Genomic DNA, 26687 nt, shown 5'->3' with positions numbered 1-26687 from the left:
ATACTTGATCTCCCATTTAAAAAAAAATTAATTTCTTTGAAAGACAGAGTTACAGAGAGAGGTAGAGACGAGAGAGAGAGAGAGGTCTTCCATCCACTGGTTCAATCCCCAAATGGCTGCAATGGCTAGAGCAAACTGATCTGAAGCCAGAAGCTTCTTCCAGGTCTCCCATGTGGGTTTAGGGGCCCAAGGACTTGGGCCATCTTCCACTGCTTTCCCAGGCACTTTAGCAGGGAGCTAGATTGGAAGTAGAGGAGCCAGGACTTGAACCGGCGCCCAAATGGGATGCTGGGGCTTTAACCCACTGTGCCACAGCTCCGGCCCCACTTGATCTCCCATTCTACATCGTCCAAACCACTTACGAGGTCCTGTATTCCAATTTGGCATCCAGAAAATATGATCCCATTCATACATTTATTCTACAACTATTTACTGAGTACTCACTATGTACCAGAAACTGCTATATAGTCCCAAGACACAGAATTGGACATGTAGTCAGAGTCCCTACTGTTTGAACCAAATGTTCTAGGGAGAGAGATAGTCAATCAACAAACAAATGCATAAGTATCAGGTAGTAATCAGGACCACAAAAAGAAAAAAATGAGGGCACAGAGAGTAATGGAAGTGGGAGTGCTCTTTGATAGGGTGGTCCGAAAGGCTGTCTCTGATATGACCCTTGAGTGACAACCAGAAGTGAAGGGAGGGAGAGGGCCATGTGGTTACCTGTAGGAAGAGTGTGCCAGCCAGGGCAAGGGTCCTTAAACAGGAACTGGGATGGTTTGTTGGAGGAGCAGCGAGGAGGCCAGCGTGGCCAGATTGGTGTTTGGAGGAGGGGTACGAGGGAGTGTTAGAATGTGAAGTCAGATCAAGAGCCAGAAACATCGTGCAGGGCCTCCAGGCCACGGCAAGGCCTCTGGATTTGGCTCTGGGCGACATGCAGAGCCACTCATGGGTTCTGAGGAGTGAGGTGATCGGACTTGAACACGATGATCACCCTGGCTGTGTCTATGGTCGGTATTTCATTGCTTTAAGTAGACGCCCAAGAGAAGTGACTTAGGAAGGCAGAAGGCTTATGCTGCTCACAGTCCAAGACCAGGTGGCTCCATTAGTCTGGCGTCTGATGAGGACACAATGGGGCAGGTGTGGAGAAGCATTCTCGTGGTGAGCCAGGAAGCAGAGGCTGGAAGCAGTCTCTCCCCGCATGTCCGTGAGTCTCTCCTTCACGAGCCTCCCCTCCACACCAGCAATGTAATCCAGTCCACTTGCCCAAGGCCCTGCCCTCCAACACCATATCTGGATCAACCCTCCACCCTAATCCATCATCAGTGCTTAACATTGTTGACCTAAGACTTTCAGGTTTAAATGTCTGTATGACTTTGCAGAGCCAAATCCTGTACAGACCACAATACTACTATTCAGGAAAAAAACATAGTGGGGCAAAGTATAGAAACACAGAAGCCAGTTAGCCGGCCTCTCAACTGTTCCGGGTGAGAGATGATGGCGACTGGAACCAGGATGTAATTGGTGGAACCAGGGGGAAGTGATCAGGTCTCCCAGAACACTTATTAGAAAATGTATATTCACTGGGTATAGAATTCTAGGTTGGGGAATGGGTGTTCAGCCTAGCAGTTTAGACACCTGCTTCCCATGCCTGGATATGACTCCAGCTTCCTGCCAGTGCAGACCCTGGGAGGCAGCATAATAACTAACTGGGTTCCTTTCACCCCCATGGGAGACCTGGGCTGTGTTCCCAGCCCCAGGGGTCAGCCCCAGCCCAGCCATGGCCATTGCAGGCCTTGACCAGCAGGTGGGGGTGCATTCTCCTTTCCTCTCGCTCCCAAATGAACAATTAAAAATAGAATTCTAGGTTGAAGAGCTGGGTTTTATTTTGATTCAGAAATGGTTTTGTCAATTGTTTGATTAGAAATGGTTTTCTGAGGCCGGCGCCGTGGCTCAACAGGCTAATCCTCCGCCTTGCGGCGCCGGCACACCGGGTTCTAGTCCCGGTCGGGGCACCGATCCTGTCCCGGTTGCCCCTCTTCCAGGCCAGCTCTCTGCTGTGGCCAGGGAGTGCAGTGGAGGATGGCCCAAGTGCTTGGGCCCTGCACCCCATGGGAGACCAGGAGAAGCACCTGGCTCCTGCCATCGGAACAGCGCGGTGCGCCGGCCGCAGTGCGCCTACCGCGGCGGCCATTGGAGGGTGAACCAACGGCGAAAGGAAGACCTTTCTCTCTGTCTCTCTCTTGCTGTCCACTCTGCCTGTCAAAAAAAAAAGAAATGGTTTTCTGGCTTGCATAGTTTCTGACATTGTCTCTGTCTATCCATAAACAATATGCCTCAATTTTTAACAAGTTGATTTTGTTATGCCTTTGTGTGGTTTTCTTTGTTTTTATCGTGCTTGGGGTTTATTGGGCTGATTGATCTGTGTGTTTATAAATTTTATCAAATTTGGAAAATTTTTGACTACTATTAAATATTCTTGTCATCCCTATTATTTCTGGGCTTCAATTTCACAATGTGTGAGTCCATCTTCTATTGTCACACAGGTGACCAAGGCTCCTCGTTATTTTTCAGTCCTTTTTTTCTTATTGTGCTTTGTTTTGGATGGGTTCTATTGCTATGTCTTCATGTTCAATCTCTTTTTCTGCAGTCTCTAATCTGTTGTTTATCTTATGTAGTAAAACATTTATTTCAAATATCAATTTTACTTCTATAAATTGTTTTTTCTCTTGTCATTTTTATCTTTTCCTGTAAATCTTCAGTATATTTAACATATTTATTACAGCTTTTTTCAAGGTGCTCTTAATTTTATAGCTTTTTTAAAAAAGATTTATTTGAGAGATAAAGTTAGAGAGGGGGAGAGACAAGGAGAGAGAGAGAGAGATCTTCCACCTGCTGGCTCATTCCCCAAATGGCTGAAATGGCCAGAGCTGTGCTGATCCAAAGCCGGGAGCTTCTGCTGAGTCTCCCATGTGGGTGCAGGGGCCCAAGGACTTGGGCCATCTTCCACTGCTTTCCCAGACCATAAGCAGAGAGCTGGATCAGAAGAGGAGCAGCTGGGACACGAACCAGCGCCTGTATGGGATGCCAGCAGTGCAGGTGGAAGCTTAGCCTACTAAGCCACAGTGCCAGTCCCTTTAACAGCTATTTAAATGTCTTTGCTAATTCCCTAAACTCTGGCATTTCTGGGCCTGAATCTGTTATTTGTGGGTCACATCTTCCTGCTTATTTTACATGTCTGGATCTTGGGGTTTTGTTTTGGCTGAGATCAGAACATTATGAATTTTCCTTGTTGATGCTCAGCTGCGTGGCATTCCTTTAAATAGGACTGGGCTTTATTCTGCAGTTACTTATAGATCCGTACAGACTTATTTTTAAAGGCAGATCAAAAAGAGCCTGTGCTCTGGGAGTAGCTTAGTCATGCTATCAAGGCATGAACTTTGTGGGGTCGCTCCCGGATGCTCGCATAGTGAGACCTTCCCCCCTTGGCAGGTGGGAACGCCAGCGGGTCCCAGCTCCCTGAGAGCCCTGGGGTGGTTCTTGCCTGGCCTTGAACAGACTCTCCTTCAGCCAAAGATCCAAGGGAATCCTCATGCAGGCTTCTGAAGCGCAAGCTCTTCGTAGCTCCATCCTCTGCTGCATTCGGCCCTACAGATTACTGCTGCCATGTGCTCCCATCTCTGCCTCCCTCAATTCCACAGGCCTCTGGGCTCTGTTTGGAGACCTCTACCTCTCGTGTTGGCTAAAAATTGCCTCCAGGCGGAAAACCAGAGCAGCGGCAGGGCTGGTGTGGGTTGTGTCCCCTCCCCAGGCTGTAGTCCTAAACAACATGTTTTCCAACATCTGAAAACAGCTGTCCCATTTCCCAGTTGATTATGGTAGGGGTGAGGTCTGGACTCAGCTACTTCCTCGAGGCCAAGTCCAAAGTCAGTGCTGGACGCTGGATGTGTTCTGAAGGCAGAGAGGCACGATTCACTGATGATCAGAGAGGAGGGATGAGAGAGAGAAAAGCAGCAGAAGGAGCCTTAAGACTTGTGACTTGAGCAACTGGAAGGGTAGATTTGCCATTTTCTGAGGCAGGGGAGGCTGCAGTAGAATCAGGGAGGGGAGTGGCTGGGAGAGAGAGAGAGAGGAGTTAAGAGCTCCGTTTTGGAAATGTTAATTTGGAGATGACTCTGCCACTTCCAGGCTGGCTGCCAGGTAACAGTTGGATGCGCAAGTCTGAGGCTCAAGGGGCAGGGTGGGACTTGCCGGCCTACAGGCCCCTGGTTCTTAGCCCTGGCTGCAGCAATGGCAGAATCGCTCAGAAGCAGCTTTTGAAAAAGCTGTGTGCAGACCTGATCCTAGGCCAATTCCGTCAGAATCTCTAGAGGTCGGGCGTGGGAACTGAATGTTTTAAGAGATCTCCAGATGGTTGTAATGTGCAGCCAGGGGGAGAACCACTTCTATGAAAGTTATTTAAAGCCTTCCAAGGATCAGCTGCAACTGTAGCTCTCACCCCTGGCTGCACAGTAAAACTACCTACGTGGTTTTTAAAAGTCTTGATGCCCAGGTTGTGCCCTGGTCCCTTTCAATCAATTGCATCATCCTCTCGGGATGTAGGTGGCCTTAGGATTTAATAGTTTGTAAAATTCTTTTTTTTTTTTAAAGTATTTATTTGAAAGGCAGAGTTCCAGAGAGACAGAGGGAGATCTTCCATCTGCTGGTTCACTCCCCAAATAGCTGCAATGACCGGGGCTGCGCCAGGCCAAAATCAGGAGCTTCTTCCAGGTCTCTGTTGGGAGCAGGGGCCCAAGCACTCAGCCATCTTCCCTGCTTTCCCAGGTACATTAGCAGAAAGCTGGATGGGAAATGGAGCTGCTGGGTCTTGAGCCCGAGCGCATATTGGATGCCAGCATTGTAGGCAGAGGCTTAACCTACTACACCACAGCTCTGACTCCAAAATTCCTGAGGTAAATTCCAATTGCAGCCATGGTTGTAACCACACAGCCATTGGGTGTGATCATGGGAGGTGAGCAGAGCTCTGGAGATTGAGCCTCAGGACCTGGAAGGTGCAGGAGGCTAGGCTGGGAGGAGAAGCGTGAGAAGGGGTCACAGGCTCTCCTCGAATGTCTGAGCTGTGGCTGGCCACTCTCATTATTTAAGATTTATTTATTAATTTTAAAGACAGAGTTACACAGAGAAAGGAGAGGCAGAGAGAGAGAGAGAGAGAGAGAGAGAGAGAGAGAGGGGTCTTCCATCCGCTGTTTCACTCCACAACGGCCGGAACTGCGCCAATCCGAAGCCAGGAGCCAGGAGCTTCTTCCAGGCCTCCCACGTGGTGCAGGGGCCCAAGGACCTGGGCCATCTTCTACTGCTTTCCCAGGCCATAACAGAGAGCTGGATCAGAAGTGGAGCTGCCAGCACTCAAACTGGTGCCCATATGGGATGCCAGTGCTTCAGGCCAAGGCGTTAACCCAATGCGCCACAGCGCCGGCCCCCTGGCCACTCTCATTTAAGAGTTAGAAAATCCGACTTGGAACCTGCGCTGTGCATAGGTGGGGCTTGTGGATGGTCAGTTTTCTCTCTGGGTCAGTGGCTGTGCAACTGGCCGTTAGCCAGCTCTGCTCTTGAGAAGAGTTTGCCTCCTCCCTTGCTCAGCTGTAGCCCTCTCGGAGCTGCTGCCACTGTCCCATCACCGTCACCGTCACCACTCCTTCTGTAGCTGTGCATCTTCCAGGGGCTGAAATTTCTCACTAAAAACGCCTCCCCTCCCCCCATTATCTGTGCTGTTGTTGCTTTATACTTATGTATGCTTTTACCATCACCTTAATGCAGTCTTCAGAGGGAGAATGGATAAAGTCAAGCTATTGGACCAGAAGTGTCTCAATCCTTTTAAACGTGAGGATCACTTAAATTTTTTTTTTATTTTATTTACTTGAAAGGCAGAGAGAGAGAGAGGGTTGCGGAGAGAGATCTTCCATCTGCTAATTTACTCCCTAAATGCCCACAACAGTCAGAGCAAGGCCAGGCTAAAGCCAGGAGCCCGGAACTCAATGCAGGCCTACACATGGGCGGGTGGGAGGCACCCGTGTTTGAACCATCAGCTGCTACCTTCTTGGGTGCACATCAGAGGGAAACTGGAATCAGATTCAGAGCCAGGACTGGAACCAGGAACTCTGAGAGGGGATGTGGGCATCCCAAGTGGCACCAAACACCTGCCCCAGGATCATTTTAAATGCTGAAAATATTTTCACAACAGCCAAATGACAGAAGTTACACAGTCAGCCCCTCCATATCTGCAGGCTCCCACAGCTGCAAATTCAAACAAAGATCAAAACTATTCAGAAAAAGAATATTGCATCTGTGCGTATACAGACTTTTTTCTTGTCCTGATTCCCTAACAATGCAAGCATAACAGCCATTTGCATAGCACTTACATGCTATTATAGGTTATCCAGAGATGAGTGAAAGTAGAAGGGAGGATTGTGTAGGTTCTGATTTATGTATGGGACCTTGCGCGCCCACAGACCCGCGTCTGCAGCAGGTGCCGGAACCAATCCCCTGCAGATGCTGAGGGGTAACTATGTAATCCCTGGCTCTGTTAACTAACAGGAAAAACACACATGGACACGCCAAGTCCTCGGAACTAACTCAGTGGGCTTTTTAAATATCTTGTCCTCCACCTGAAACCACTCATGTATATTTGGTAACTAACAGCACAAGCACGTGGGACCAAGTTAAGGCTGTGAATGGTGCTCAGTGAATAAGGAGATTCATTCACTGTGGCAGTCATCACAGACTCGCTGGCGGACTCCCGGCCAGGTGATCGCCCTGGGAAGCCGCTGGAGGCTGCAGGAAGGGAGAGGGGCTGCACCCAGGTGCACGGGGCGCTTGCTTGGTGCAGTCTTTTCCTGCCCGTGGTTGTTTCTTTGCCTGGGAGCTGGGAGCTGGGAGCTGGGTGGGCTCCTCCCCATGGGAGCATATAGAGGACGCCAGCTGGCCTCAGTGCCAAGCAGTTTGCCTAAAGGAAACAAAGGCAGTGAAGTGCAATCCAGCCTGGGATTTTTCTCCTGCCGCCACCTCCTCTGCACGTGTCCTTATGTTGTGCTCCCTTCAGAAACACTGCACCTTGCGGCCGGCGTCTCAAGGCCTGTGCTGGACACTTTGCACGCCTTACCTTAGCTGACCCTCATCACCATCCTATGGAGGTAGAGACAGCTCATAAGGTTAGAGAATAGCTGCAGGCCGGCGCTGCGGCTCAACAGGCTAATCCTCTACCTTGCGGCGCCAGCACACCGGGTTCTGGTCCCAGTCGGGGCACCGATCCTGTCCCGGTTGCCCCTCTTCCAGGCCAGCTCTCTGCTGTGGCCAGGGAGTGCAGTGGAGGATGGCCCAAGTCCTTGGGCCCTGCACCCCATGGGAGACCAGGAGAAGCACCTGGCTCCTGCCATCGGATCAGCGCGGTGCGCCGGCCACAGCGCGCCTACCGTGGCGGCCATTGGAGGGTGAACCAACGGCAAAAAGGAAGACCTTTCTCTCTCTCTCTTTCTCTCTCACTGTCCACTCTGCCTGTCAAAAAAATAAAAATAATAGAGAATAGCTGCAAAACGGGCTGGAAGAACTGCCATAGAGACGCCCAAACTGGGCCCAGTGCTCAACACACAGCGAGCCAGTCACTGGCACCCGGCTGTGGAAGACAGTAGGAGTCCTTGCAAAGTGTAGAGCAGGGAGCCGCCCAGCGATCGCTTACTTCCCAGGCACCCTGAGGGGTTGGGGTAAAGCTCCCTGTAGACTGAGAGGGTGACAGGTGCGTCTTTGGCTCAGGTCTAGATCCTGGTTGCTCTGCAAGGCTCGGGCCCTCCTTTGATTGGTGAGTAATATTTGTGTGCCTTGGGGAATTGTGATGATTGCAAAGTGTGGGGGTTACCTGCAGGTGGTGAAAAGAAACCCCTCAAGATAAGATTGACCATCAAGATATTATCTATAAGGGAGGGATGAATGACCTCATGAGCCTGGTGATCAGGGACCCTCTGGGGCCACCTGCGCTACCTCCTCAACTCAGCTAATTTTAGTAAGAGATTGCTTTGCAATTAGAAAAGCAAGGCAGGGGCTGGCACTGTGGCATAGTGGGTAAAGCCACTGTCTACAGTGCAGCATCCCATATGAGTGCTGGTTCAAGTCCTGGCTGCTCCTCTTCCGAGCCAGCTCTCTGCTATTGTCTGAGAAAGCAGTAGAACATGGCCCAAGTGCTTGGGCCCCTGCACCTGCGTGGGAGACCCGGAAGAAGCTCCTGGCTTCAGATTGGCGCAGCTTTGGCTGTTGCAGCCAGCTGGGGAGTGAACCAGTGGATGGAAGATCTGTCTCTCTCTGCAACTCTGACTTTCAAAGGAACAAATCATAGGAAGGAAGGAAGGAAGGAAGGAAGGAAGGAAGGCAGGCAGGCAAAGCAAAGCAAAGCAAAGCAAAGCAAAGCAAAGCAAAGCAAAGCAAAGCAAAGCAAAGCAAAGCAAAGCAGGGCAAGGAGACTTTAAGCTGAGGGAGGCTGGGAGACTTGGGGGACCAGGCCTGAAGCTGTCCAGCATCTACACCCAAGGCACTGTTCAGGGACTCATTCACAGAGAGGAAGCCGAGGTGGAGAGGAGTTCAGTGCCTTCCTCAGATCAGAGCTGCCAGTGACAGAGCAGCGACTGTGACCCAGGGTTCCCCAGTCCCACAGCCAGCCCCCTCCAGCGGTGGTGCCACATGGGTATTGGGAATTTACAGACATCCCAGTGGCATCCCCGTGCAGGCCCCCAGGGGAACTAACCCTGCAAGTTAGGGTCTAGAAGCGGTCCCTGGCCTTTGCAGACCTGAGCGTAGCTAACACTGCCTTCACTGCAGCCTAGCTCCGGCCGCCTGGCACCGTCCACCTGTGGCCTTCATCCGAAGCATCACCTGCGCTTCGGACGCCCTTACCCGTCTTCTCCCCTCCATGCATCCAAAATCCACCTAGCGGGTCCGCTGCCGGTCCTGTCGCGGCCATTCAGGCTTCCCCGCCCCTCCTCCTGCACTCGGCTTCTGCCACTGATAATCTGACTTCCCCATCCTGCCAGCTCCACACACGCGTGCACGTGTGTCGGGACCAAATGAGTTGTCTTTGATTCACTAGCATCATATATGCTGATTATAGAATGTTTTAAAATGAGAGCAGCACAAAGGAGAGAGAGAAAAAACATCCCTGTTGTTGCACCACTCACGTAGTACCCAGAGATCTGCCTTTGAGTCCGATAAAAATGGGGACTCATGCTTTCCGGTGCTGACACACAATGCAGAAAGAAGCCCTTTCGGAGCCTCCCTTGCGTGCTCACATCTCCCCAGGGCCTCGCTCAGGGGCGGCAGGGCCCTGGTAGAGACTGCCTGAGTCATCAGGTTGTCTGGGGTGGGGGGGGCGGGGGTGGGATTATGTGTGGTGCCTGGATTGTGTTAGCTACAGGGGGCCACTTAGGAGGCTGGCAAATTACAGAGTGCTCCTGCCGAGCCCACAAGCCCACGTCTGCCTGCAAAGGGCACTGAAAACAAAGCCCAGGAAATTATAGCCTTTGCCATCCAGGAGTTACTCAGAGGGGAGCGTCACAGGCCCGCAGTGCTGGAGGGAGGACACTGGGAACAGAGGGCCCGGGGGTGTCTGGCTGACTTTTCCCACTCTCGCTGAAACAGCAGAGTCAGGGCAATGGGAAGAGGCGTGGAATTGGTGGTGGTTCAAGAACTCGGTCAGCCTTTCGCCACACCAAGAGCTCAGAGGGGACAGGCCCTGGAGGCTCAGCCCCACATCTGGGAGCCCCCTGCTCCCAGGAGCAGTGATGGGCAGAAGTCACCGTGACAGCCTCAGCTGGGGGGGTGGGGGGAGAGGGCAGGCAGTGCCTCGCTCCCAGGCAGGGGGACGTGAAGCAGCCTTCTTCCCATGGCCAGAATCACAGCGGTGGTGGGGAGGCGGGGAAGCGACCCATCGCCCACCCCCAGCTCCCAGTGCACAGCAATGTCCAGGGCTCGGGACAGTCCTGTTGCCGCCATCTGTCCTTTCTCCCCAGGAGCCAACAGGGCTTCGAACTCAGGGGCCACCCCCAGTTACGTTGTAGGGTACCCACGGGGCAGGAACACCCAGCAGCAGTCCAGCAAGCTTCCACAGGCTTCTGCTCTGAGAGCCCCTGTGTTGTCAGAGACGCCCCCCTACCACTTGCTGAGTGACCTGAGGCCATGCCTCTTTTTGGCTTATGTATTTGAAAGGCAGAGAGCGAGAGAGAGAGAATGCTTCCATCTACTGGTTCATTCTCCAAATGGCCACGACAGCCAAGGCTGGCCCAGGCCAGTCAGGCGCCCAGAACTCCATGCAAGTCTCCCACGTGGGTGGCAGGGGGCCATCACGTGCTGCCTCTGAGGCTGTGCAGCCCCAGGGAGCTGTATGGGAAGCGGCTTAGACTCAAACCCAGGCACTCAGATATGCGATGTGGGGATTCCAAGCAGTGTGCTAACCGCTGAGCCACATGCCCACCCTACCATGCCTCTTGGAGTCTCAGGTGGTGCATCTGAAAACTAGGGGACACAGCACCCTGCTTACTGGGTGGTGGTGGAAGAAGGAAGGTAAGCCGTGTGTGAAATGGCCTCTAAAGCCATAAAACCCCACAGAAGCCTTGGCAAGGAAATTAACACCACATAGCCATCACAGCTAAGACGACAGAGCATGGTTGTCAGCCGTGCTTACTGCGGGCGGTGCTGGTTGTGCAGGGTCTGCTTTGCCCCCAGGTACCTTGGTGAATCTGCTCAAGCGAAGTCAATTCCCCCGCTCAAATAACTCCTTTATCAGGAACATGCTCACTGTGTCCATGCCAGAACTGACCCGTGCATCGGTTTGCCCACAAGTATCAAGTGTGTTTCGCCAGCCAGCACGAGAACCTACAAGCTGTGTTTGGCATGAGCTGGCTTCCAATGCTTCCAAGGCAGAAGCCGCCTGGGTACTCCCACCTGGCTTTGGCACATTCACCTCACACCACCTCTGCCAGGGACCCCACGGGTCACCATGCAGCAGGCAGTTCTCTGCTAAAACAAAAATCTATGCAGTGTGGCCAGGGACCACATGAAATATCTCTCATAGGCTCCTGAAAGCCTGGCCTGGTTGCAGGACCCCGGAATAACCCCACAGTCCCTGGAACCACAACCCCTGCCTCCCAGAGACCCTCCCCTGAAAGCTGCCCAGACAAGAGACAGTATTGATCAAGGTGGGAGTTGAGGCTAACATTTTAAAGTCGGAAAACTATGTTTATTGAGCATCTACTAAGTTCCCAGCCTCATGACGAAGCTGGGAGAGAGGACATCGATGCCTTGTCTGCCAGTCCTCAGGCCATGCAGTGCCCTAGCGCTTGGGGGAAGCAGTCGCCAAAAGACTGGCCTGGGCTGAGAGAGCCTGGCAGAGGAGGCAGGCCCAGAACCTGCAGGGCCCCAGCAGGCGTGACCCAAGCAGCTTGTCCCACTCACAGGGAAGGTTATTTCTCTGGGCATAAGCAGTCCCCTGCAGGCAGCAGGATAAATATAAACACTGCCTCCCGACGACCAGGGTTCAGACACACAGCTCTGCATCCTGGCTTCCCATGTCTGGCTGCGAGAGGAAGACGGAAAGGGCCTGGGTGCAGCCCTGCGACGGGGCAGCGTGAGTCAGCCCGGGCTGCCGCCACGGCGCCACAGGCCACGCGGTCAGCAGCAGCCTTTTGTCTTCTCAGTTCTGGGCTACAAGTCTGAGATCGGGTGCTGGCAGGGGTGGCTCCTGCCGAGTTCGCTCTCCTCGGCTTGCAGACAGCTGGGTTCTCCCCGCGCCTCCCCTCCCTCCGTGCCCCTCTGCGTCCTGATCTCATACAGACACCAGTTGCTGATGGCCTATTTCACCTTGATTACCTCCTTAAAGGTCAAAGAGTCACATTCTGAACGTGTGGAGAGTCGGGACCTCAATGTAAGAGTTTGGGGCAGAGGGCCAGCATCGTGGCACAATGGGTTAAGCCACCACCTGTGACACCAGCATCCCATATGGGCACTGGTTCGAGTCCTGGCTGTTCCACTTCCACTTGCGATCCAGCTCCATACTAATGCGCCCAGGAAAGCAGCAGCAGATTTCCCAAGTACTTGGGCCCCTGCACCTGTTTTAGGGAGTGAACCAGCAGATGAACAATCTCTCCTCCTCTGTTACTCTGCCTTTCGAATAAAAAAATCTTTTTTTAAAAAAAGGGTTTGGGGGCTACAATTCAGCCCCTACCAGGGCACAGGAGGCGTGAGACCATCCCTCCGCCTTCAGACCGAATGCTTTGCCTTCACGCAGACTCTTCCCGGGGAAAAGAAAGGCCTGGATGTTAGAGGGGTCCACGATCTCAGGGGGACTGCTGTGATCTGTGCGTGTTACGAGGGGCATCAGAAAGTGCATCTTTTAATTCTATCTTCCACATACTTCGTGAAGCCCCATCCCCGTGGCTTCTAGGTGTATGACTGAAAACCAGCTTGCTTCTACAAAGGGCTTGAACACATTTCAGTGATAAAACTAGATAATAGTGATGTCACTGGACTCTAGTGCTAAAACTAGAATGAGTTCTCAGAGGGCAGGGCTACGACCCAGCCCAGGGCTGGCTGTGGCAGGTGCTCCACAGATGGTGTGCGCAGGACAGAGATGAGGGAGGAGGGGGAGGGGATGAAGGAAGCTAGACAGTCACCGAGAAGAGGTGAGCGAGGGGTCGAGTGCTGGGACGCAGCACAGTAGCAATCACCATGGCGCTGGTTCAGAGCTTCTCCTGGGAGAGGTCAGCTGGGCCATAGGAAGCTCAGGGCTCAAAAGGAGCAGCAGGTGGAAGAGAGCCCGTGGGAGCCCACACTGCGGAGCCTGCACTCTGGGAGGAGGGGACCTCGTGGGTCTGCAGAGAGGGGCCATGGCTGGTGACGTCCATCTCTAGCCTTGCAGAAGACACAGGAGAGGCCTGCAAATGGGGGATCCATGCGTGTCCTTTGGTAACGTGAACCTTTCGAGGCCCTCATGAGTGGCCCACAGTGGCTGCTTTCCTGGGACCTGTGTGATCTAGAGAAGGCATCTGCATTCCCACAAGGGGGGACGTGCTGCTGCCGGCCACCAGGCGCCAGCGCCAGCCCTGAGGGTTAAGCTTGCACCCTCACTTCCCAGGCCAGATTCTCAGCCCCTGGCGCAACCCAGCACCCCGCTTCCCAGCTGCACGGTCAGCTTGTCCCAGTGTGGGGACTGCGAGGAACCACGGGAGCCAGGGGGAGGGAGGGGGTTGTTCTGAGGGCTGTCTTTGTGTGTTCTCCAAGAGCCAGTTCTGCCCAACCTGGCCGTGGCCACCTCCCCCTCCTCCCCAGCAGGCCGTCTAACCTCACAGTGCGCTCACGGACTGTATCTGTTCAGTGTCCACTCTGGGTCAAGCACTCTGCTAAGCACACAAAGCAGCCACCCAGTCCTGGCCGTGCTGTGAGCCAGTGCTGTGTCTATTTCACAGAGGAGGAGGCCGAGGCGCAGCGAGCACCGTGGTGGGAGTTGTATCGACCCAGAGCCCTGACCCCAGGATCTGGGATCCAGCCACTGTTCTGACACACGGGCAGTCACTCAACCTCCTGGAGGCCGAAGAGGCAAAGCCTCCATCCTGATCCACAGCCCTTCCCCACCTGCGTCCATTTCTTCCCATCAGCACGGACAGTCTGGCCATCCACGAGGCTATGTTCCCTCCTCTTGTATCCAGAGCTGGTTTCTTCCCAGTTACGAAATCCCAGGGAAGTGTTATGTTTGCATCCTACCAGGCCCTTCTAGAAGTTTCTGAGCCTTTGCCCTTTCCCCTCCTTGCCTCTTTGAGAGTGGGTGACGGCATTCTCTGCTGCTTTTGTGACCTCCCTGCCCGAGTTCCTTTCTGGCTCCTGCCCTGGTCCAGGCCACCCCACCTGACTGATGCGCAGGCTCTGAACTGGACTTGAGAGATGTCTTTTCTTTTTAAATGACTGCCACACACCAATTTTAGTAAAGACTGAGCGCATAGAAGCACCATATACAAAATACAAGCTGCTGTTCCCTCAAATACTTCCTTTGTTATAATCAAAAGATTACAGGCCTGAGAGTTGAGGTTGACAAAAGGGAGGAACAAGTTCTGGCTCCGACTCACGAAGTCAGATGACAGGCATGCTGTATTATTTCCCATGGATTCAATTTCCTTGTCTACAGAATGGAGCGATGACGATATTGTCTTTACTGGGTTATAGTGATGACCAAATTACACAGGACATAAACATTTGCTCTCTACTGTCCAGAGCTATTAAAAATGTTGATGGCTGTCCTTCTAATCAAATTTCCTTCTAAAATTGCACGAGATTCTGCTGATAGTTACAGGGGGGAAAAAAAAGACAGTCATCAAATAAGCATTTCTGCTGTCACTTGAAATTCTATTGTATTTTATTTATTTATTTGAAAGTCAGAGTTGCAGAGAGAGAAAGAGAGGCAGAGAGAGGTCTTCCATCCGCTGGTTCACTCTCCAATTGGCCACAACGGCCACAACTGTGCCAATCTGAAGCCAGGAGCTTCTTCCAGGTCTCCCACACTGGTGCAGGGGCCCAAGGACTTGGGCCATCTTCTACTGCTATCCCAGGCCATAGCAGAGAGCTGGATTGGAAGTGGAGCAGCTGGGACTAGAACTGGTGCCCATTTGGGATGCTGGCACTACAGGTAGCAGCTTTACCCACTATGCCACAGTGCCAGCCCCCTATTGTATTTCTTCTTTGTTTTGTAAAGCCACTGGTTCCACTGTTTATCTCTCATGTTAAAATCAAATGAGAGGGGGCCGGCGCCATGGCTCACTCGGCTAATCCTCCGCCTGCGGTGCTGGCATCCCATATGGCACCGGGTTCTAGTCCCGGCTGCTCCTCTTCCAGTCCAGCTCTCTGCTGTGGCCCAGGAAGGCAGTGGAGGATGGCCCAAGTGCTTGGGCCCTGCACCTGCATGGGAGACCAGGAGAAGCACCTGGCTCCTGGCTTTGGATTGGTGCAGCGCCAGCTGTGGCGGCCATTTGGGGAGTGAACCAACAGAAAAGGAAGACCTTTCTCTTTCTTTCTCACTGTCTATAACTCTACCTGTCAAATAAACTAAAAAAAAAAAAAAAAAAAATCAGATGAGAGTGAAGGTTTCTGTCCCACTCCAGGACATCTGTGCACCTGTTGCCCACAGTGCATGCAGGGATTTCCTAACAGCCAGTGCTCTCGCTCCCCTTCCTCTTCTCCAGCCTCCCTGCCTCAGGACCTTTGCTCAGGCTGTGGACTGGCCTGAAACACTGAGCCCAGATGTCACCCCCTTCCAGTCCTTTATCTCATTAGTGGGGCCTACCTAGACCCACCTCACCCAGCACCACTGCCTGCCTCTTCCATCCCTCGGTGCTCCCCTTCCCGTAGCCTGCTCTCGTTTGCACAGCACTCACTGCCTTCTGTAATATCTGCCATTTGCTTATTATGTCTGTAGCTTACCATCTGTCCCCTACCATGAAACACCCGAATCCTGACGGCAGGAACTTTGGACCCCTGATTAGCCCCCACCCAGTGGCTGGCACCCAGGAGGCCCTCAGTCAGTATCTGTTGAAAAGATGAAGCCTCCTTCGTGGACTCCTCTTCTGCCCTTTAGATCCCAGCATTCCCCAGGGAGCCCCTGCTGGGAGTGTTCCAGGGAAGCCAGACCCCGGGGCCTCCGAGTGTCCGCCTGGACCGTCCAGGCCGTGTCCCCGCTCCCTCCACCACGCAGCTCCTGCAACACCTCTTCCCCTGCTTGCTGGCATCGCCTTTGCTATCTTTTCCACAGAGCATTAGGGTCAGTTGGTATTGAGGACAGGGACCATATTCTTACTCATTCTTACTTACGAACTTGACAAACTAGCAGTGCTTGTTGGGGGTGAAGTGGTGGTTTCCAAAATAGTAGCTACTCATTTGTGCCGCAGAAAATGTGAAATATTGAGACAGGCACTGATGAAACGGAAGACTCAGCCGTATGGCTTCAACCTAGAGGCGCGTGCCACACACACATCGCCAAGTGAGCTGGAAGGCTCGGGAAGCATTTCCTTTACAGACATTCACGTCATCTAATAGCACGCCGTGACGGAATGCCGAGGGCAGAGCTGTTTGGAGAAAGATGGAATTGGGCCTGCAAGCCGGGAGCCGGCGCGGCCTTCACCGCGAGGGGGCGGGGTCTCCGAGGCCGCGCGGGCGGAAGTGACGTCACAGGATGCCCGCCTCAGACGGGGGAAACAGCGCCGCTCGTCCCCTAATCGTGTCCACCTGTAGACCAGCACGAGACCAGGGCCCACACCACAGAAGTGGCCGCACAGGCAACGGCCGGGGACACCAGCGACTGCTTCCGTGCCAGCCGCACTCTGCCGTTCTCAGCTTCCGACCCAGGGCGAAGTCCTGCCTCCTCGGGCCGGGCCACCCCCGCAACTCTCCCTCGGCCAGTGGGGCAACGAATGCCAATTTCCTACATCTCCCAGGTGCCCCTGGCGGCCTGGCTGCCCCACATGGCGAGGGTATCCATTCCCCTGCCCCCTCCCTGGCACACAGTGGTCTCAAAAACACAGTAAAGGAATGAACGTGAACTAAGCCCAGCGACTGCTGGAAGCCGCAGACAGATCGTGGGTTCTGCCAGGAAGCTAGCAGCTGTTGCCCGAGCACCTGCGTTCTAGAGGGTGGGATTCAAGGGCACTAGAGGGGATTCAAGGCACTGGCGAGGCAGGGAAAGCCCAAAGGTCGAATGAGCCTTGTCACAAGGCAGGACAGAACTGAGGGGCTGGAGAGCTAAAAGAGCTGCCCGATGGGTAGAACTCAGACAGGTGTGAGGAAAGGAGGGAGTCGTTCCTGGTGGTGATCGGCGGGCAGGGGAGCTTGCAGGGTGCGACGCTGGGAGAGCTGTGCTCCAAAGGCCTCCAGTGAGCGACAGTGTGCACAAACAGACCGAAAGGAGGGAGCTTCCAACAAAACCAGGGAGTCTGTGTCCCAGGTCATCCCACCTCCCCATGGAAATGGGGCAGGGAGGCAGAAGGCAAGGCAGTGAGGTAGAAGGGAGACGCCTCTGGAGTTGGGCAGATCTGTTGCAATCTGGGTTGTGCCATTTTCTGTGACCTTGACAAGGTCATTAACATCTCTGGACGTGATTCTCCACCTGCTATTACAGAGTCTGTACAGCCTCATGCCACAGACCCAGGGCAGGCATTTGGACCACAGCAAGTCCTCCAGAGCAGTATGAGTGGATGCATGTTTCAGAGCAAAATTGCACTTGCATTCCCTGAACTTAAGGCTGAGCCAGTCCTCGGGAGGTGGACCAGAAAGAGCGGAGGGAGCGGGGGCTGGCACCTGCACTCTGGTCTTGTTACTGCACTCATGTATCCTTGGTTTCCCCAGCTATGTAATAATGACATCCTCCTCCCAGAGGTGGCCTGGGGACCAAACCATCGGCTGAGTGCCCTGCCTGGGGAGGGGCTCCAGAAATCCAGGTCCCTCCAGCCCTCACTTCCTGCGCCCCAACCTCCCCTCCGTCTACCGCAGAATATGCAAGGAACCAGCCTTGCCCTGTTGGGAGGAGGGGCACCCCACACCCCTTAGCCTAGCTAGTGGCCAGTGGCCCGCCCCGCTGACCCCACCAGGCCCTAGCAGCCCGCAGCTGTGGGCAACCCTGTTAGCTGCTTGCAGGCCCATAGGTGGACGCAGAGTGGGCCCTCCAGAGAGCTGCCCTGGCTGCAGCTTTGACTTCTGGGTCTGTTTCCATCATGGCTTCCTGTCCTTGTCACTCCTCAGAAGCAGCCAGAGCCGCCTGGGTGTGGGGGCACCTCAGCAGGGGAGAACCAGACCCTTAGGGTTGGCCCCAGGGACTCGGCATCAGCATCTCAGCGCTCTGCCCCTTCCCTCTGTGCCCTCCCAGCCTGGGCACAGAGGCCCTCGCCTGTGGGCGGTGGTGGGGAGTGCTCCTCCAGCCCACCATGGAAACCCACGGCAGGCTTAACTGGGCTGAGGGGAGGGCTTCCGTCTTGGGCTGGAGGGCAGGAGGGGTGAGCTCATTCCTCCACAGGATTAGTCATCAGAGAGACAGGCCCATTCCGGGGACAGGGACGGGGGAGCCGGGCTCTATGTAAATGAGTCATCTTCCCGCCAGCTCCCCAGGGGCCTGGGCCTGACAGCTGCTCCCCAGGAGAGGTTTGCTCAGCGGGAGCTACCCGGAGGCAAGAGTAGTTAACTGGCTTTTAATAACTCATTTTGCTGAATGATTTCTGGTGAGGAGCGAAAAGCTTCATCCCAGAGACGGGGCGCACCACCCGCGCTGGCAAGGACAGCAGTGTCAGCTACAGAATGGACTTGCCGTTGGCTCCTGGTTCACCAAAGAGCCCGGGTAGTGGCAAAAGTCACAGGGCTGCACCTACAGGCTGAGGCCTCGGGTCCCGGCTCATCTGGCTCTGCCCTCTCTGCCAGCCCCACCTCCCCGCCTGCTGTCCTCCCACAAAGGAACAGTCGATGGCAGGAGGAGACTGGCCGAGGGCGGGACACATGCACGGGCTGATGCCTCTGTTCCGGGTGTGAGGGAGGTACCTGGCTGTGCGTGGAAGGAAGTGAGGGTTTCTGCCCTCAGAGAGCTGACCACACCATTACGCAGACATGACAACGCCACAAATGCCAACAAATAGAGCAGCCCCACTCAGCCTGTCCACAACAGTCTCATTTAAAAAGACGGTTCTTACCTCCAGCTGGGTCTCCTCCCCAGTGCAGCAGCCAGAGCTGCAAATGAGTCCAGAGGCGAGGGAACGAAGGCCCGGTGAGGCAAACTGACAAACCAGTCGGGTGGAGCCAGGCTTCAGTGAGTTGGCGAGGGCCGTAGCTTGTCACCAAGATGGTGACACTGTGTCCTGCTTGGCCCGTTCTGTGCATGCTACCCCCAAGGCTCTGGAAGCTTGGTACTTTGGGGGCAACTGGCGTGTCTTAGGCACCATGGAAAGAAGGCGAGAACCATGTCCTCATTTGATCTTAACAGTGACATTCAGAGGGGCCATTTAGACCATTTAGGTGCTGGACAGAGGGAGAAGCTGAGTGTGAGGGCCGTGGTCCCTGTCCTCCCATTAGCAAGCAGAGGCACCAGAGCCTACCTCTGTCTCAACTCTTTCCAGGCCTGCGGGAAGGAACTGTGGCTGAGTTTATCTGCTGAGCACGAGGTTTCCAGAAAGCAGGACATGTGGCCAGAGAGGCGCCTGGCGGTGCAGGGCAGCGGGAGACGGGAGGCAGTGGGAGGGGCCGCCTCGCCTCGTCCTTTCCCTGCTTCCACAGATCCACCTGCTGCGCTGGCCAAGGTGGAAAAACACCGAGCCCCACGCCAGCCCAGGCCACGCACGGCATGCTCTCGGGGGAGGGAGGGGCCTCATCTGGAAATCCCAGCCAGTCTCCAATGCCTTTCTTCCCGAGGCTCTTCCCGATCACTCCACCTGGCGGATCTCGTGCTGCTCTGGGGGCACCTGGACTGCAGAGCGTCTTCAGTTCCCCAGGTGATTCTGCTCTGCAACCAGAGCTGAGAACTGCGGCTCCAACCACAGGCACCGTGCCTCTTTCTCCCAAACGCCTGTGCGTTTGCCTCTCTCCCTTGTCACCTCGTAAGCTCCTCCCTCCTTCCTCCGATCCTGACTTCGCCCCCAGTTTGCTCCGTAGTCTTGGGCAGATACTCAACCCCAGTGTCTGTATCTGTTGAAGGAGACTCAGTTTACTGATCTTACATCGGAGGAGGATAATCATTCCCTCCACAGCTCATCAAATCCAGGAACTACTGACTACCAATGCTGCCAAACCAATGCTGTCGGCCACTGAGTGTGAGACGCAGCCTGGTCTGACAGGTGTTAAAATGCGAGGCAAAATGCTGTGACTTAGAATCAGTGAAACATGGTGCCTCGTGGAGCTGCTGCGGGGACTAAATGAATTGATACGCACGAAGCACTTGGCACAGTCGGGGCTCAATTCAAGGCAGCTGCTGTTATCCCCGCCACGCTTTCACTCCTCGGTCAAGGCTTTAATGACTTTCCAGCCATTCTTTCAGCACCAGCGCTCCCAGAATGCTCAGGGCCTCTCCAGGCCGGTTGGTTGTCCTCCCCAGGGAGTGACAGGGAGAAGGCTGATGTGTATAGACCTGCTGGGGCCCATGGCCCAGGCTAGTCTCTGCCCAGTGCCCGGTCAAGTGTGCAGCTGTCCTGCGTAGGGCACGGCCAGGAGCCTCCCTCCGCCTCCTAGAGTCTCAGGCTGTGCTGCGGCCACAGAGCAGGCTGACGGGGGCCCTCTCCACCCTTAGGCATCTCCTCTGGTCCCTGCAAGGCTGATATGCTGCCACTGCCCTGTAAGAGCCTTGGGGTCCCAGACTCTGAAAGGGGGGCTCTTGATCCCTCTTCCCATCAGATGAGGTGGGGTTTTGGGAGGAGGATGCCAGGCAGACAAGTGGGGGCAGCAGTAAGGTGGTCTGATTTAGCAAGTAAAAATACAGGACACCCAGTTAAGTCTGAATTTCAGGTAAGAACTCACTTTTTGTATAAATATGGTGCCATATCTGGGACATACGTACACTGAAAAATGATTTCCTAAATACCTAAAACTTCTATTTAGCTGGGTGCCCTGTGCTTTATCTGACAACCCTAAGGAGTCACAGGCCTCAGTAATCCTGAACCCATCCTTCAGCTTTCCATTCTTGCCGACATTTCATACTCACCTTTGAGGGTCTTGAAATTTGCACTTGAACTCATTCAGTCCACAGAGAACCATCTCTGCCTTCTTTATGCAAGATCCCCCCATTCGTTGTAGAAAGAGTAATAGTAGGAAACCGTCATTAAGGGTTTATCAGTGCACTCGGCGCTCTTCAAAGTCTTTTGTGTATATTAACACTCACAAAAAGTCATTGAGGTATCTACGGCCAGCATCTCCATTCTACTGATGAGGAGATGAGTGTCAAAGTGGTTGATTTGCTCCAAGACACACAGCCAGGGAGGGGTGGTGGGGCTAGGATTCAAACCTCGGCAGCCTTGTTCCAAATAACCCATGTGCTATGGTCCATTCTTGCAAGGGGTTTCAGGCCCATCACGGAGGCAGCCCTCAAAAGATGACTCTCAGTCCCCTGTGCTTGCTGCTCAAAACCTCTCCTCTGACCAGCAGCAGGGGCACCTCCTGGGATCGGCTTAGAAATGCAGAATTGCAAGCGCCACCCTCAGGTCAACAAGCTCCCCAGGTAGGGCTAGGCACTCTAGTTTGAAAATCATTGCTCTTAGCAAGCAGAGTGTGATGTCTATTCAATTCACTCAACAAAAGTGCCTTGAGAATGTTCTATGTGCCTGACACTGTCCTAGTAGTGCCAGTGTCTTTTGAAAAATTTAAGAGGGGTGCAAGTTAAGTGGCTACTTGGGACACCACCCCCACCCCATGTCAGAGCACTGGTTTGAGTCCTGGCCACTCCATACTTCCAGTCCAGCTCCCTGCTGACAAGCCAAGGATGGCCTAATAATAGCCCACCTATGTGGCAGACCAGTTTGGAGCTTCTGGCTCCTGCCTTCAGCCTGGCTCAGCCCTGGCTTTTGTGGGCATTTGATAAAGAAGATATATACAGTTGCAAGATGCCAAACTGGTAGGGTTATCTGTGATACCTAATTAACACTTTTTTAAATATTTATTTTATTTATTTGAAAGGCAGAGTTACAGAGAGAGGCTGCTGGCTTACTCCCCAAATGGCCACAACATCCAAGGCTGGGCCAGGCCAAAGCCAGGAGCTTCTTCTGGATCTCCCGTGTGGGTTCAGGGGCCCAAGCACTTGGGCCATCTTCTGCTGTTTTACCCAGGCGCATTAGCAGGGAGCTGGATTGGAAGCGGAGCATCCAGGACTCAAACCCGCATCCATATGGGACGCCAGCCTCGCAGGTGCCAGCCCCAATACTGTCTCTTACAGAATGACTTTGGCCCATTTACATCATATTTATCTGGAGCAGAACATTTGTTAACGTGCAGATTCCTAGGCCCCTTTCCTGGCCCACTAAATAAACTTCCAGAGGGGGCCCTGCCTTGGAATATGCATTTTAATCATACATCCCAACTGCTCGAATAGCCCTGCTTTATCCGTGCTGTCCCGGGGTAATTAGCAGCAGCATTGCTTTTCCTCTCCCAAGTTTCCCAGATTGGACTGTAAATTGTATTCCCCGCCCCCCTCAGAGCTGACAGCGCACAGCCCAGCAGGACAAGGTCCCCTGGGTAATGAGCCAAGACTTCCCATCTGTCTGGCACAGTGGAAGGGGCACGAGCTCAGCCACTTCCAAACGAACTCAGCGAGAACCTTCCCTGCCTTGGCCCATGTCCTGGCCTGCAGTGTAGGGGGTAAGAGCGCCTCCCTTCCAGGGTGGCGGGGCCTGGATGGGGGAAGCATGTTGAGTGTCTAAAGGCACCTCCCAGGGCAGCATGAGGCAGATCAGCTGCTGGCCTCTGTGTCCCTCTTCCAGGCTGAGCTGAACTCTGAAGGCCCTGTCACCAGGGCCCCATTTGCGAAGGCGGCACCAGACAGGCTGTGGGAACGAGCTTCACAGCTTTTGTCAAAGTGGCATAATAAAGCCCCCAAGTGTCTGCTCTTTGCAAGCCGGGATGGCAGATCAATTGTGGCATAAACAAAACAGCAGGCTGGGTGCGGCCCGGGGTGTGACTGGAGGGGAGGATGTGCACTCGGGTGGCTGAAGTCCCTCTGCAGAGCCAGCCTGGCTCCCCGCAGATTGCTGGATCTGGGGAGACTGCTCCCCTACTCTGGGAAGCAAGTGGCCAAGGCAGTGGTGCTGGGCACAGGCTGCACTGCCCTCAGCAGGCAGCCTGACAGGGCCTCGCGTCCCCCAAGCTCTGGGCCTGTTGATGTGCGTGGGGATTGTGTCCTCCACTTGTCTCTGTGGATCTGAGCAGACCACGGTCCTCAGGGAAACAAAGGGAGCGGAAGCCAGACCTCGGGATGAGGACAGCAAGAGGACCTCCTGACCTGCCCGTCCCCTTCTTTCTGAGCAACTGTGCCATGCAGCCAGTCAAGTGTCTGGTGTCACCTGGGGATGCAGGCACTGCAAGCTGAGCCAGGGCTATGAGGAGACCCAGGACAAGTTCCAGCAGAGCTGGGTCCCGCACAGAAGCAGGGGCGGCAGGTGGGCAGGGTCTGTGTAACACCCCCAGGAAGCATGGAGAGGGCCTCGAGACGAGACAGCAGCCCGTGTCTGTGGCCTTCCCCCAGCACGAGCTGCTGAGCCAGGCCCTCAGGGAATGCTGGCTGAAAAGGAAGGAGAGGATGCAAGTTAGTCCTAGCAATGGCTTTCTGGGCCCTGTGGCCCTGTGGGGGCCCTAGGTCCGGCCACACCCCTGAGGAAGGGAAATGGGGCTAGGGAGGTCGATCTGAGTCTAGCTACAGTCACAGGGAAAAGGCAGATTCTAACCCAAAACCAAACTCGGAAAAGGGACCTGGGCGGAAGCCAGGAGTCCGGACAAGGAGGGGATTAGAGGCATTTGAGGACATCTAGAGAGGGGAGGAGGCGGCTGTAGCCCCATGAAAGCCAGGCCGCTCAGTCTCAGGGGGACCCCTGCGTACCCTGCCCTTGCTCGTCCCCATCAGGGACTGCGGCACCAAGCTCCACGCAGTACTCCCAGAAGACAGGCTGGTGCTGGGGAGAGGGCATGCGTGGCTGGCGGCCTCAGCTCTGCTGTTTTCCTCCTCCCCCAACCCTGTGGAGCCTCCCCATGGAAGGAGGCCTGCCTCCTTCTGGGGCCACAGCACCAAGGTGGTGCACGCGAGGCTGGTGCTGGGAGGCAGGGGCTGGCCAGCGAGTCCGGCTGGAACCAGCTCTGTCTTCATCTGCTGTCGTTAGCAACATGTTGGGTAGATGCTGGAGTTTTCCAAATAGTTAAGACGTGCCAGTTTTGAGCCGGAGAGTCACGCTCAGATGTTAAATCCAGCCTTCAAATTCACTCCCAAGCCACGCTTAGCTGCTCCCTCCGGGTCTCGGGGCCCCGTGGTCATCTGTACACTCTGGGTCTGACCCCACGGCCACAATGCTGGCTGGGTATTCCCTTGTTTTAATATACCATGATTTAGTTGTGTTACTCAACATCGAGACTATTGATCTAGGACTTTTTCAAACACACACACACACACAAAATCACACTCCACAAATAACTATATAAATTCATAGCTAAGTTCTTTGTGAACTCAAGTGTAGCAAAATCCCTCCAGCAAGTTCCTGCTGATATTGCTACCTTTTTTTCTCCCCACTCTCTGTGGCCAAGTTCTGAAGCTAGGGGCATAATTCCCCTTCAACACAGGTGACATAATAACCTGTTGCCCAGCTGGGGCCAGCACGCATAAGCTGAATGCCGTGGTCAGGTGATGGAGCAAGAAAATGATGCACACACCGACGTAAGGAATTTATTTTGATAGTACAAGAAACGCTTATCTCCGGCCCACAGCAGGAAAAAAACAAGTGGCCAAATGGGACACAAGTCTTCACCTCTTTCCAGGGCTGGCCCTCCCCCACTGGCAGCACTGGGGTAGCCTCCAGCCCCCGAGCTGCTGCGGCCAGAGGTATTGAGAGGTGCCACGGTGCCGCTCACAGACGATACCTGTTCAGCTCGCACTGCGAGCAGCAGGTGAACATGCCCACCAAAGCCAGGCAACTTGGGGTCCCACTAGTGGACCGCGCTGCTGGGAGTGGGCCGAGAGCTCCGGTCGGAGGGCAGAGCTGCCACTCTGTGGGACCCCGGATGGTGTTAAGGGCAGCCAAGCCTCCTGCAGGAATCAGCCCATGAAGACTGCCTGAAAGCCCGTGCTTTGAACAGTGGGGATGTTAACAGTCACGAGGAAGCCCGCAGGGAGGCAGGCCTCCCAAGACAAAAGCAACTCCAACACTCACCAAGCCTCCCCCTTGGCCACAAGTGCAGCAAGTGGAACTGGCCGTGGTGGCCCTGGGGGGAGGAGGCGCTGACCTCAAACAGCAGATTCTCGATCTCTCAGTCCTTTTTCGCGGCCTCAGAAAGCCCTTCTCAGAGGCCGTTAACTCTAGGCACCTGACCAGTGCTTACCCCACCTAAGGCAAGGCCTTAGCCGAATCCTGCCCTAATAAGGCAGCTTGCCACACCTTACCTTAATTAAACAAATCACATGCAGGGGAGCAGGTGTGGCTGGTGGGCTTTGGGCCCATCTCAGCGGCTTGCACCTTGCCGGTGGTTTCTGCTTTGTGTGTCCTGATGACTGGTCCTTCCTGGGGCCTGTCCGATCCACCCCACGACGAGGGGCTGTGCCCCCTCCATCAGTTTAGGGGGTTGCCAAGATCAGGAACCGCATCTGCGGACTATTCCCCTGCACCTGAGTGGTGTCTGTTTGGTGGGGGGGTGGGGGGACCGCAGGTACCCGCCAGCCAGGACCTCGCTGACCCTTTGCCTTGCACCCGCAGGTTTCGGCATGACCACGCCGGCGACGGTGGGCGGCAAGGCCTTCCTCATCGCCTACGGGCTGTTCGGCTGCGCAGGCACCATCCTGTTCTTCAACCTCTTCCTGGAGCGCATCATCTCGCTGCTGGCCTTCATCATGCGTGCGTGCCGCGAGCGCCAGCTACGCCGCAGCGGCCTGCTGCCCGCCACCTTCCGCCGCGGCTCGGCGCTGTCCGAGGCCGAGAGCCTGGCCGGCTGGAAGCCCTCCGTGTACCACGTGCTGCTCATCCTGGGCCTGTTCGCCGTGCTGCTGTCGTGCTGCGCCTCGGCCATGTACACCAGCGTGGAGGGCTGGGACTACGTGGACTCGCTCTACTTCTGCTTCGTCACCTTCAGCACCATCGGCTTCGGCGACCTGGTGAGCAGCCAGCGCGCCGCCTACCGGAACCAGGGGCTCTACCGCCTGGGCAACTTCCTCTTCATCCTGCTCGGCGTGTGCTGCATCTACTCGCTCTTCAACGTCATCTCCATCCTCATCAAGCAGGTGCTCAACTGGATGCTGCGCAAGCTGAGCTGCCGCTGCTGCGCGCGCTGCTGCCCGGCGCCCGGCGCGCCCCTGGCCCGGCGCAACGCCATCACGCCGGGCTCGCGCCTCCGCCGCCGCCTGGCCGCGCTGGGCGCCGACGCCGCGGCCCGCGACAGCGACGCCGACGGCCGCCGCCTGTCGGGCGAGCTCATCTCCATGCGCGACCTCACGGCCTCCAACAAGGTGTCGCTGGCGCTGCTGCAGAAGCAGCTGTCGGAGACGGCCAACGGCTACCCGCGCGGCGTGTGCGTGCACACGCGCCAGAACGGCTTCTCGGGCGGCGTGGGCGCGCTGGGCATCATGAACAACCGTTTGGCCGAGACCAGCGCCTCGCGGTAGGCGCCCGCGCCCGGGGCCCGCGCCAGGCTGCGGCCGCCGCCCCCCGGGCTCGCTGCACTTCTCTCAGACGCTGGCGCTTTCTTACTCTTGATCCAATAAAAATGAAACAAAAAAAAAAAAAAAAAAAAAAAAAAGAAAAAAAAAATTTTTTTAAAGCAGAGACACTGTTTGGCCAGGCCCGATGTTATTATCAAGGGCAGGTTAGGGGGAACCTGTTCGCCTTGGGAGCCCCCTCTTGGAGAACCGTGCCCTGCAGCGGGGAGAAAAGTGGCACCCAGCCCCAGGCCCGCTGCACGCTGCAGTG

General features: G+C 55.0%; 1 protein-coding gene and 1 pseudogene across 1 annotated transcript in view; one reads left to right on the top strand and one right to left on the bottom strand.

The window, feature by feature from the left end:
• LOC133772952 (putative ribosomal protein uL13-like) overlaps positions 1 to 23711 on the bottom strand; it is a 28354-nt pseudogene extending 4643 nt beyond the window's left edge.
• The window catches only part of KCNK12 (potassium two pore domain channel subfamily K member 12), a 47770-nt gene extending 21387 nt beyond the window's left edge, over positions 1 to 26383 (top strand). Inside the window, exon 2 of the mRNA XM_062210199.1 lies at positions 25482 to 26383. Within this exon, the coding sequence (XP_062066183.1) occupies positions 25482 to 26383 (902 nt within the window). The remainder of the gene's footprint in view (positions 1 to 25481) is intronic.
• The last annotated feature ends 304 nt before the right edge of the window (positions 26384 to 26687 follow it).

The sequence above is a fragment of the Lepus europaeus genome, chromosome 13 (assembly GCF_033115175.1).
Source record: "Lepus europaeus isolate LE1 chromosome 13, mLepTim1.pri, whole genome shotgun sequence".
Classification (NCBI taxonomy): domain Eukaryota; kingdom Metazoa; phylum Chordata; class Mammalia; order Lagomorpha; family Leporidae; genus Lepus; species Lepus europaeus.
The sequence above is the reverse complement of the archived record's forward strand: the minus strand, read 5'-3'. Positions and strand labels throughout refer to the sequence as shown.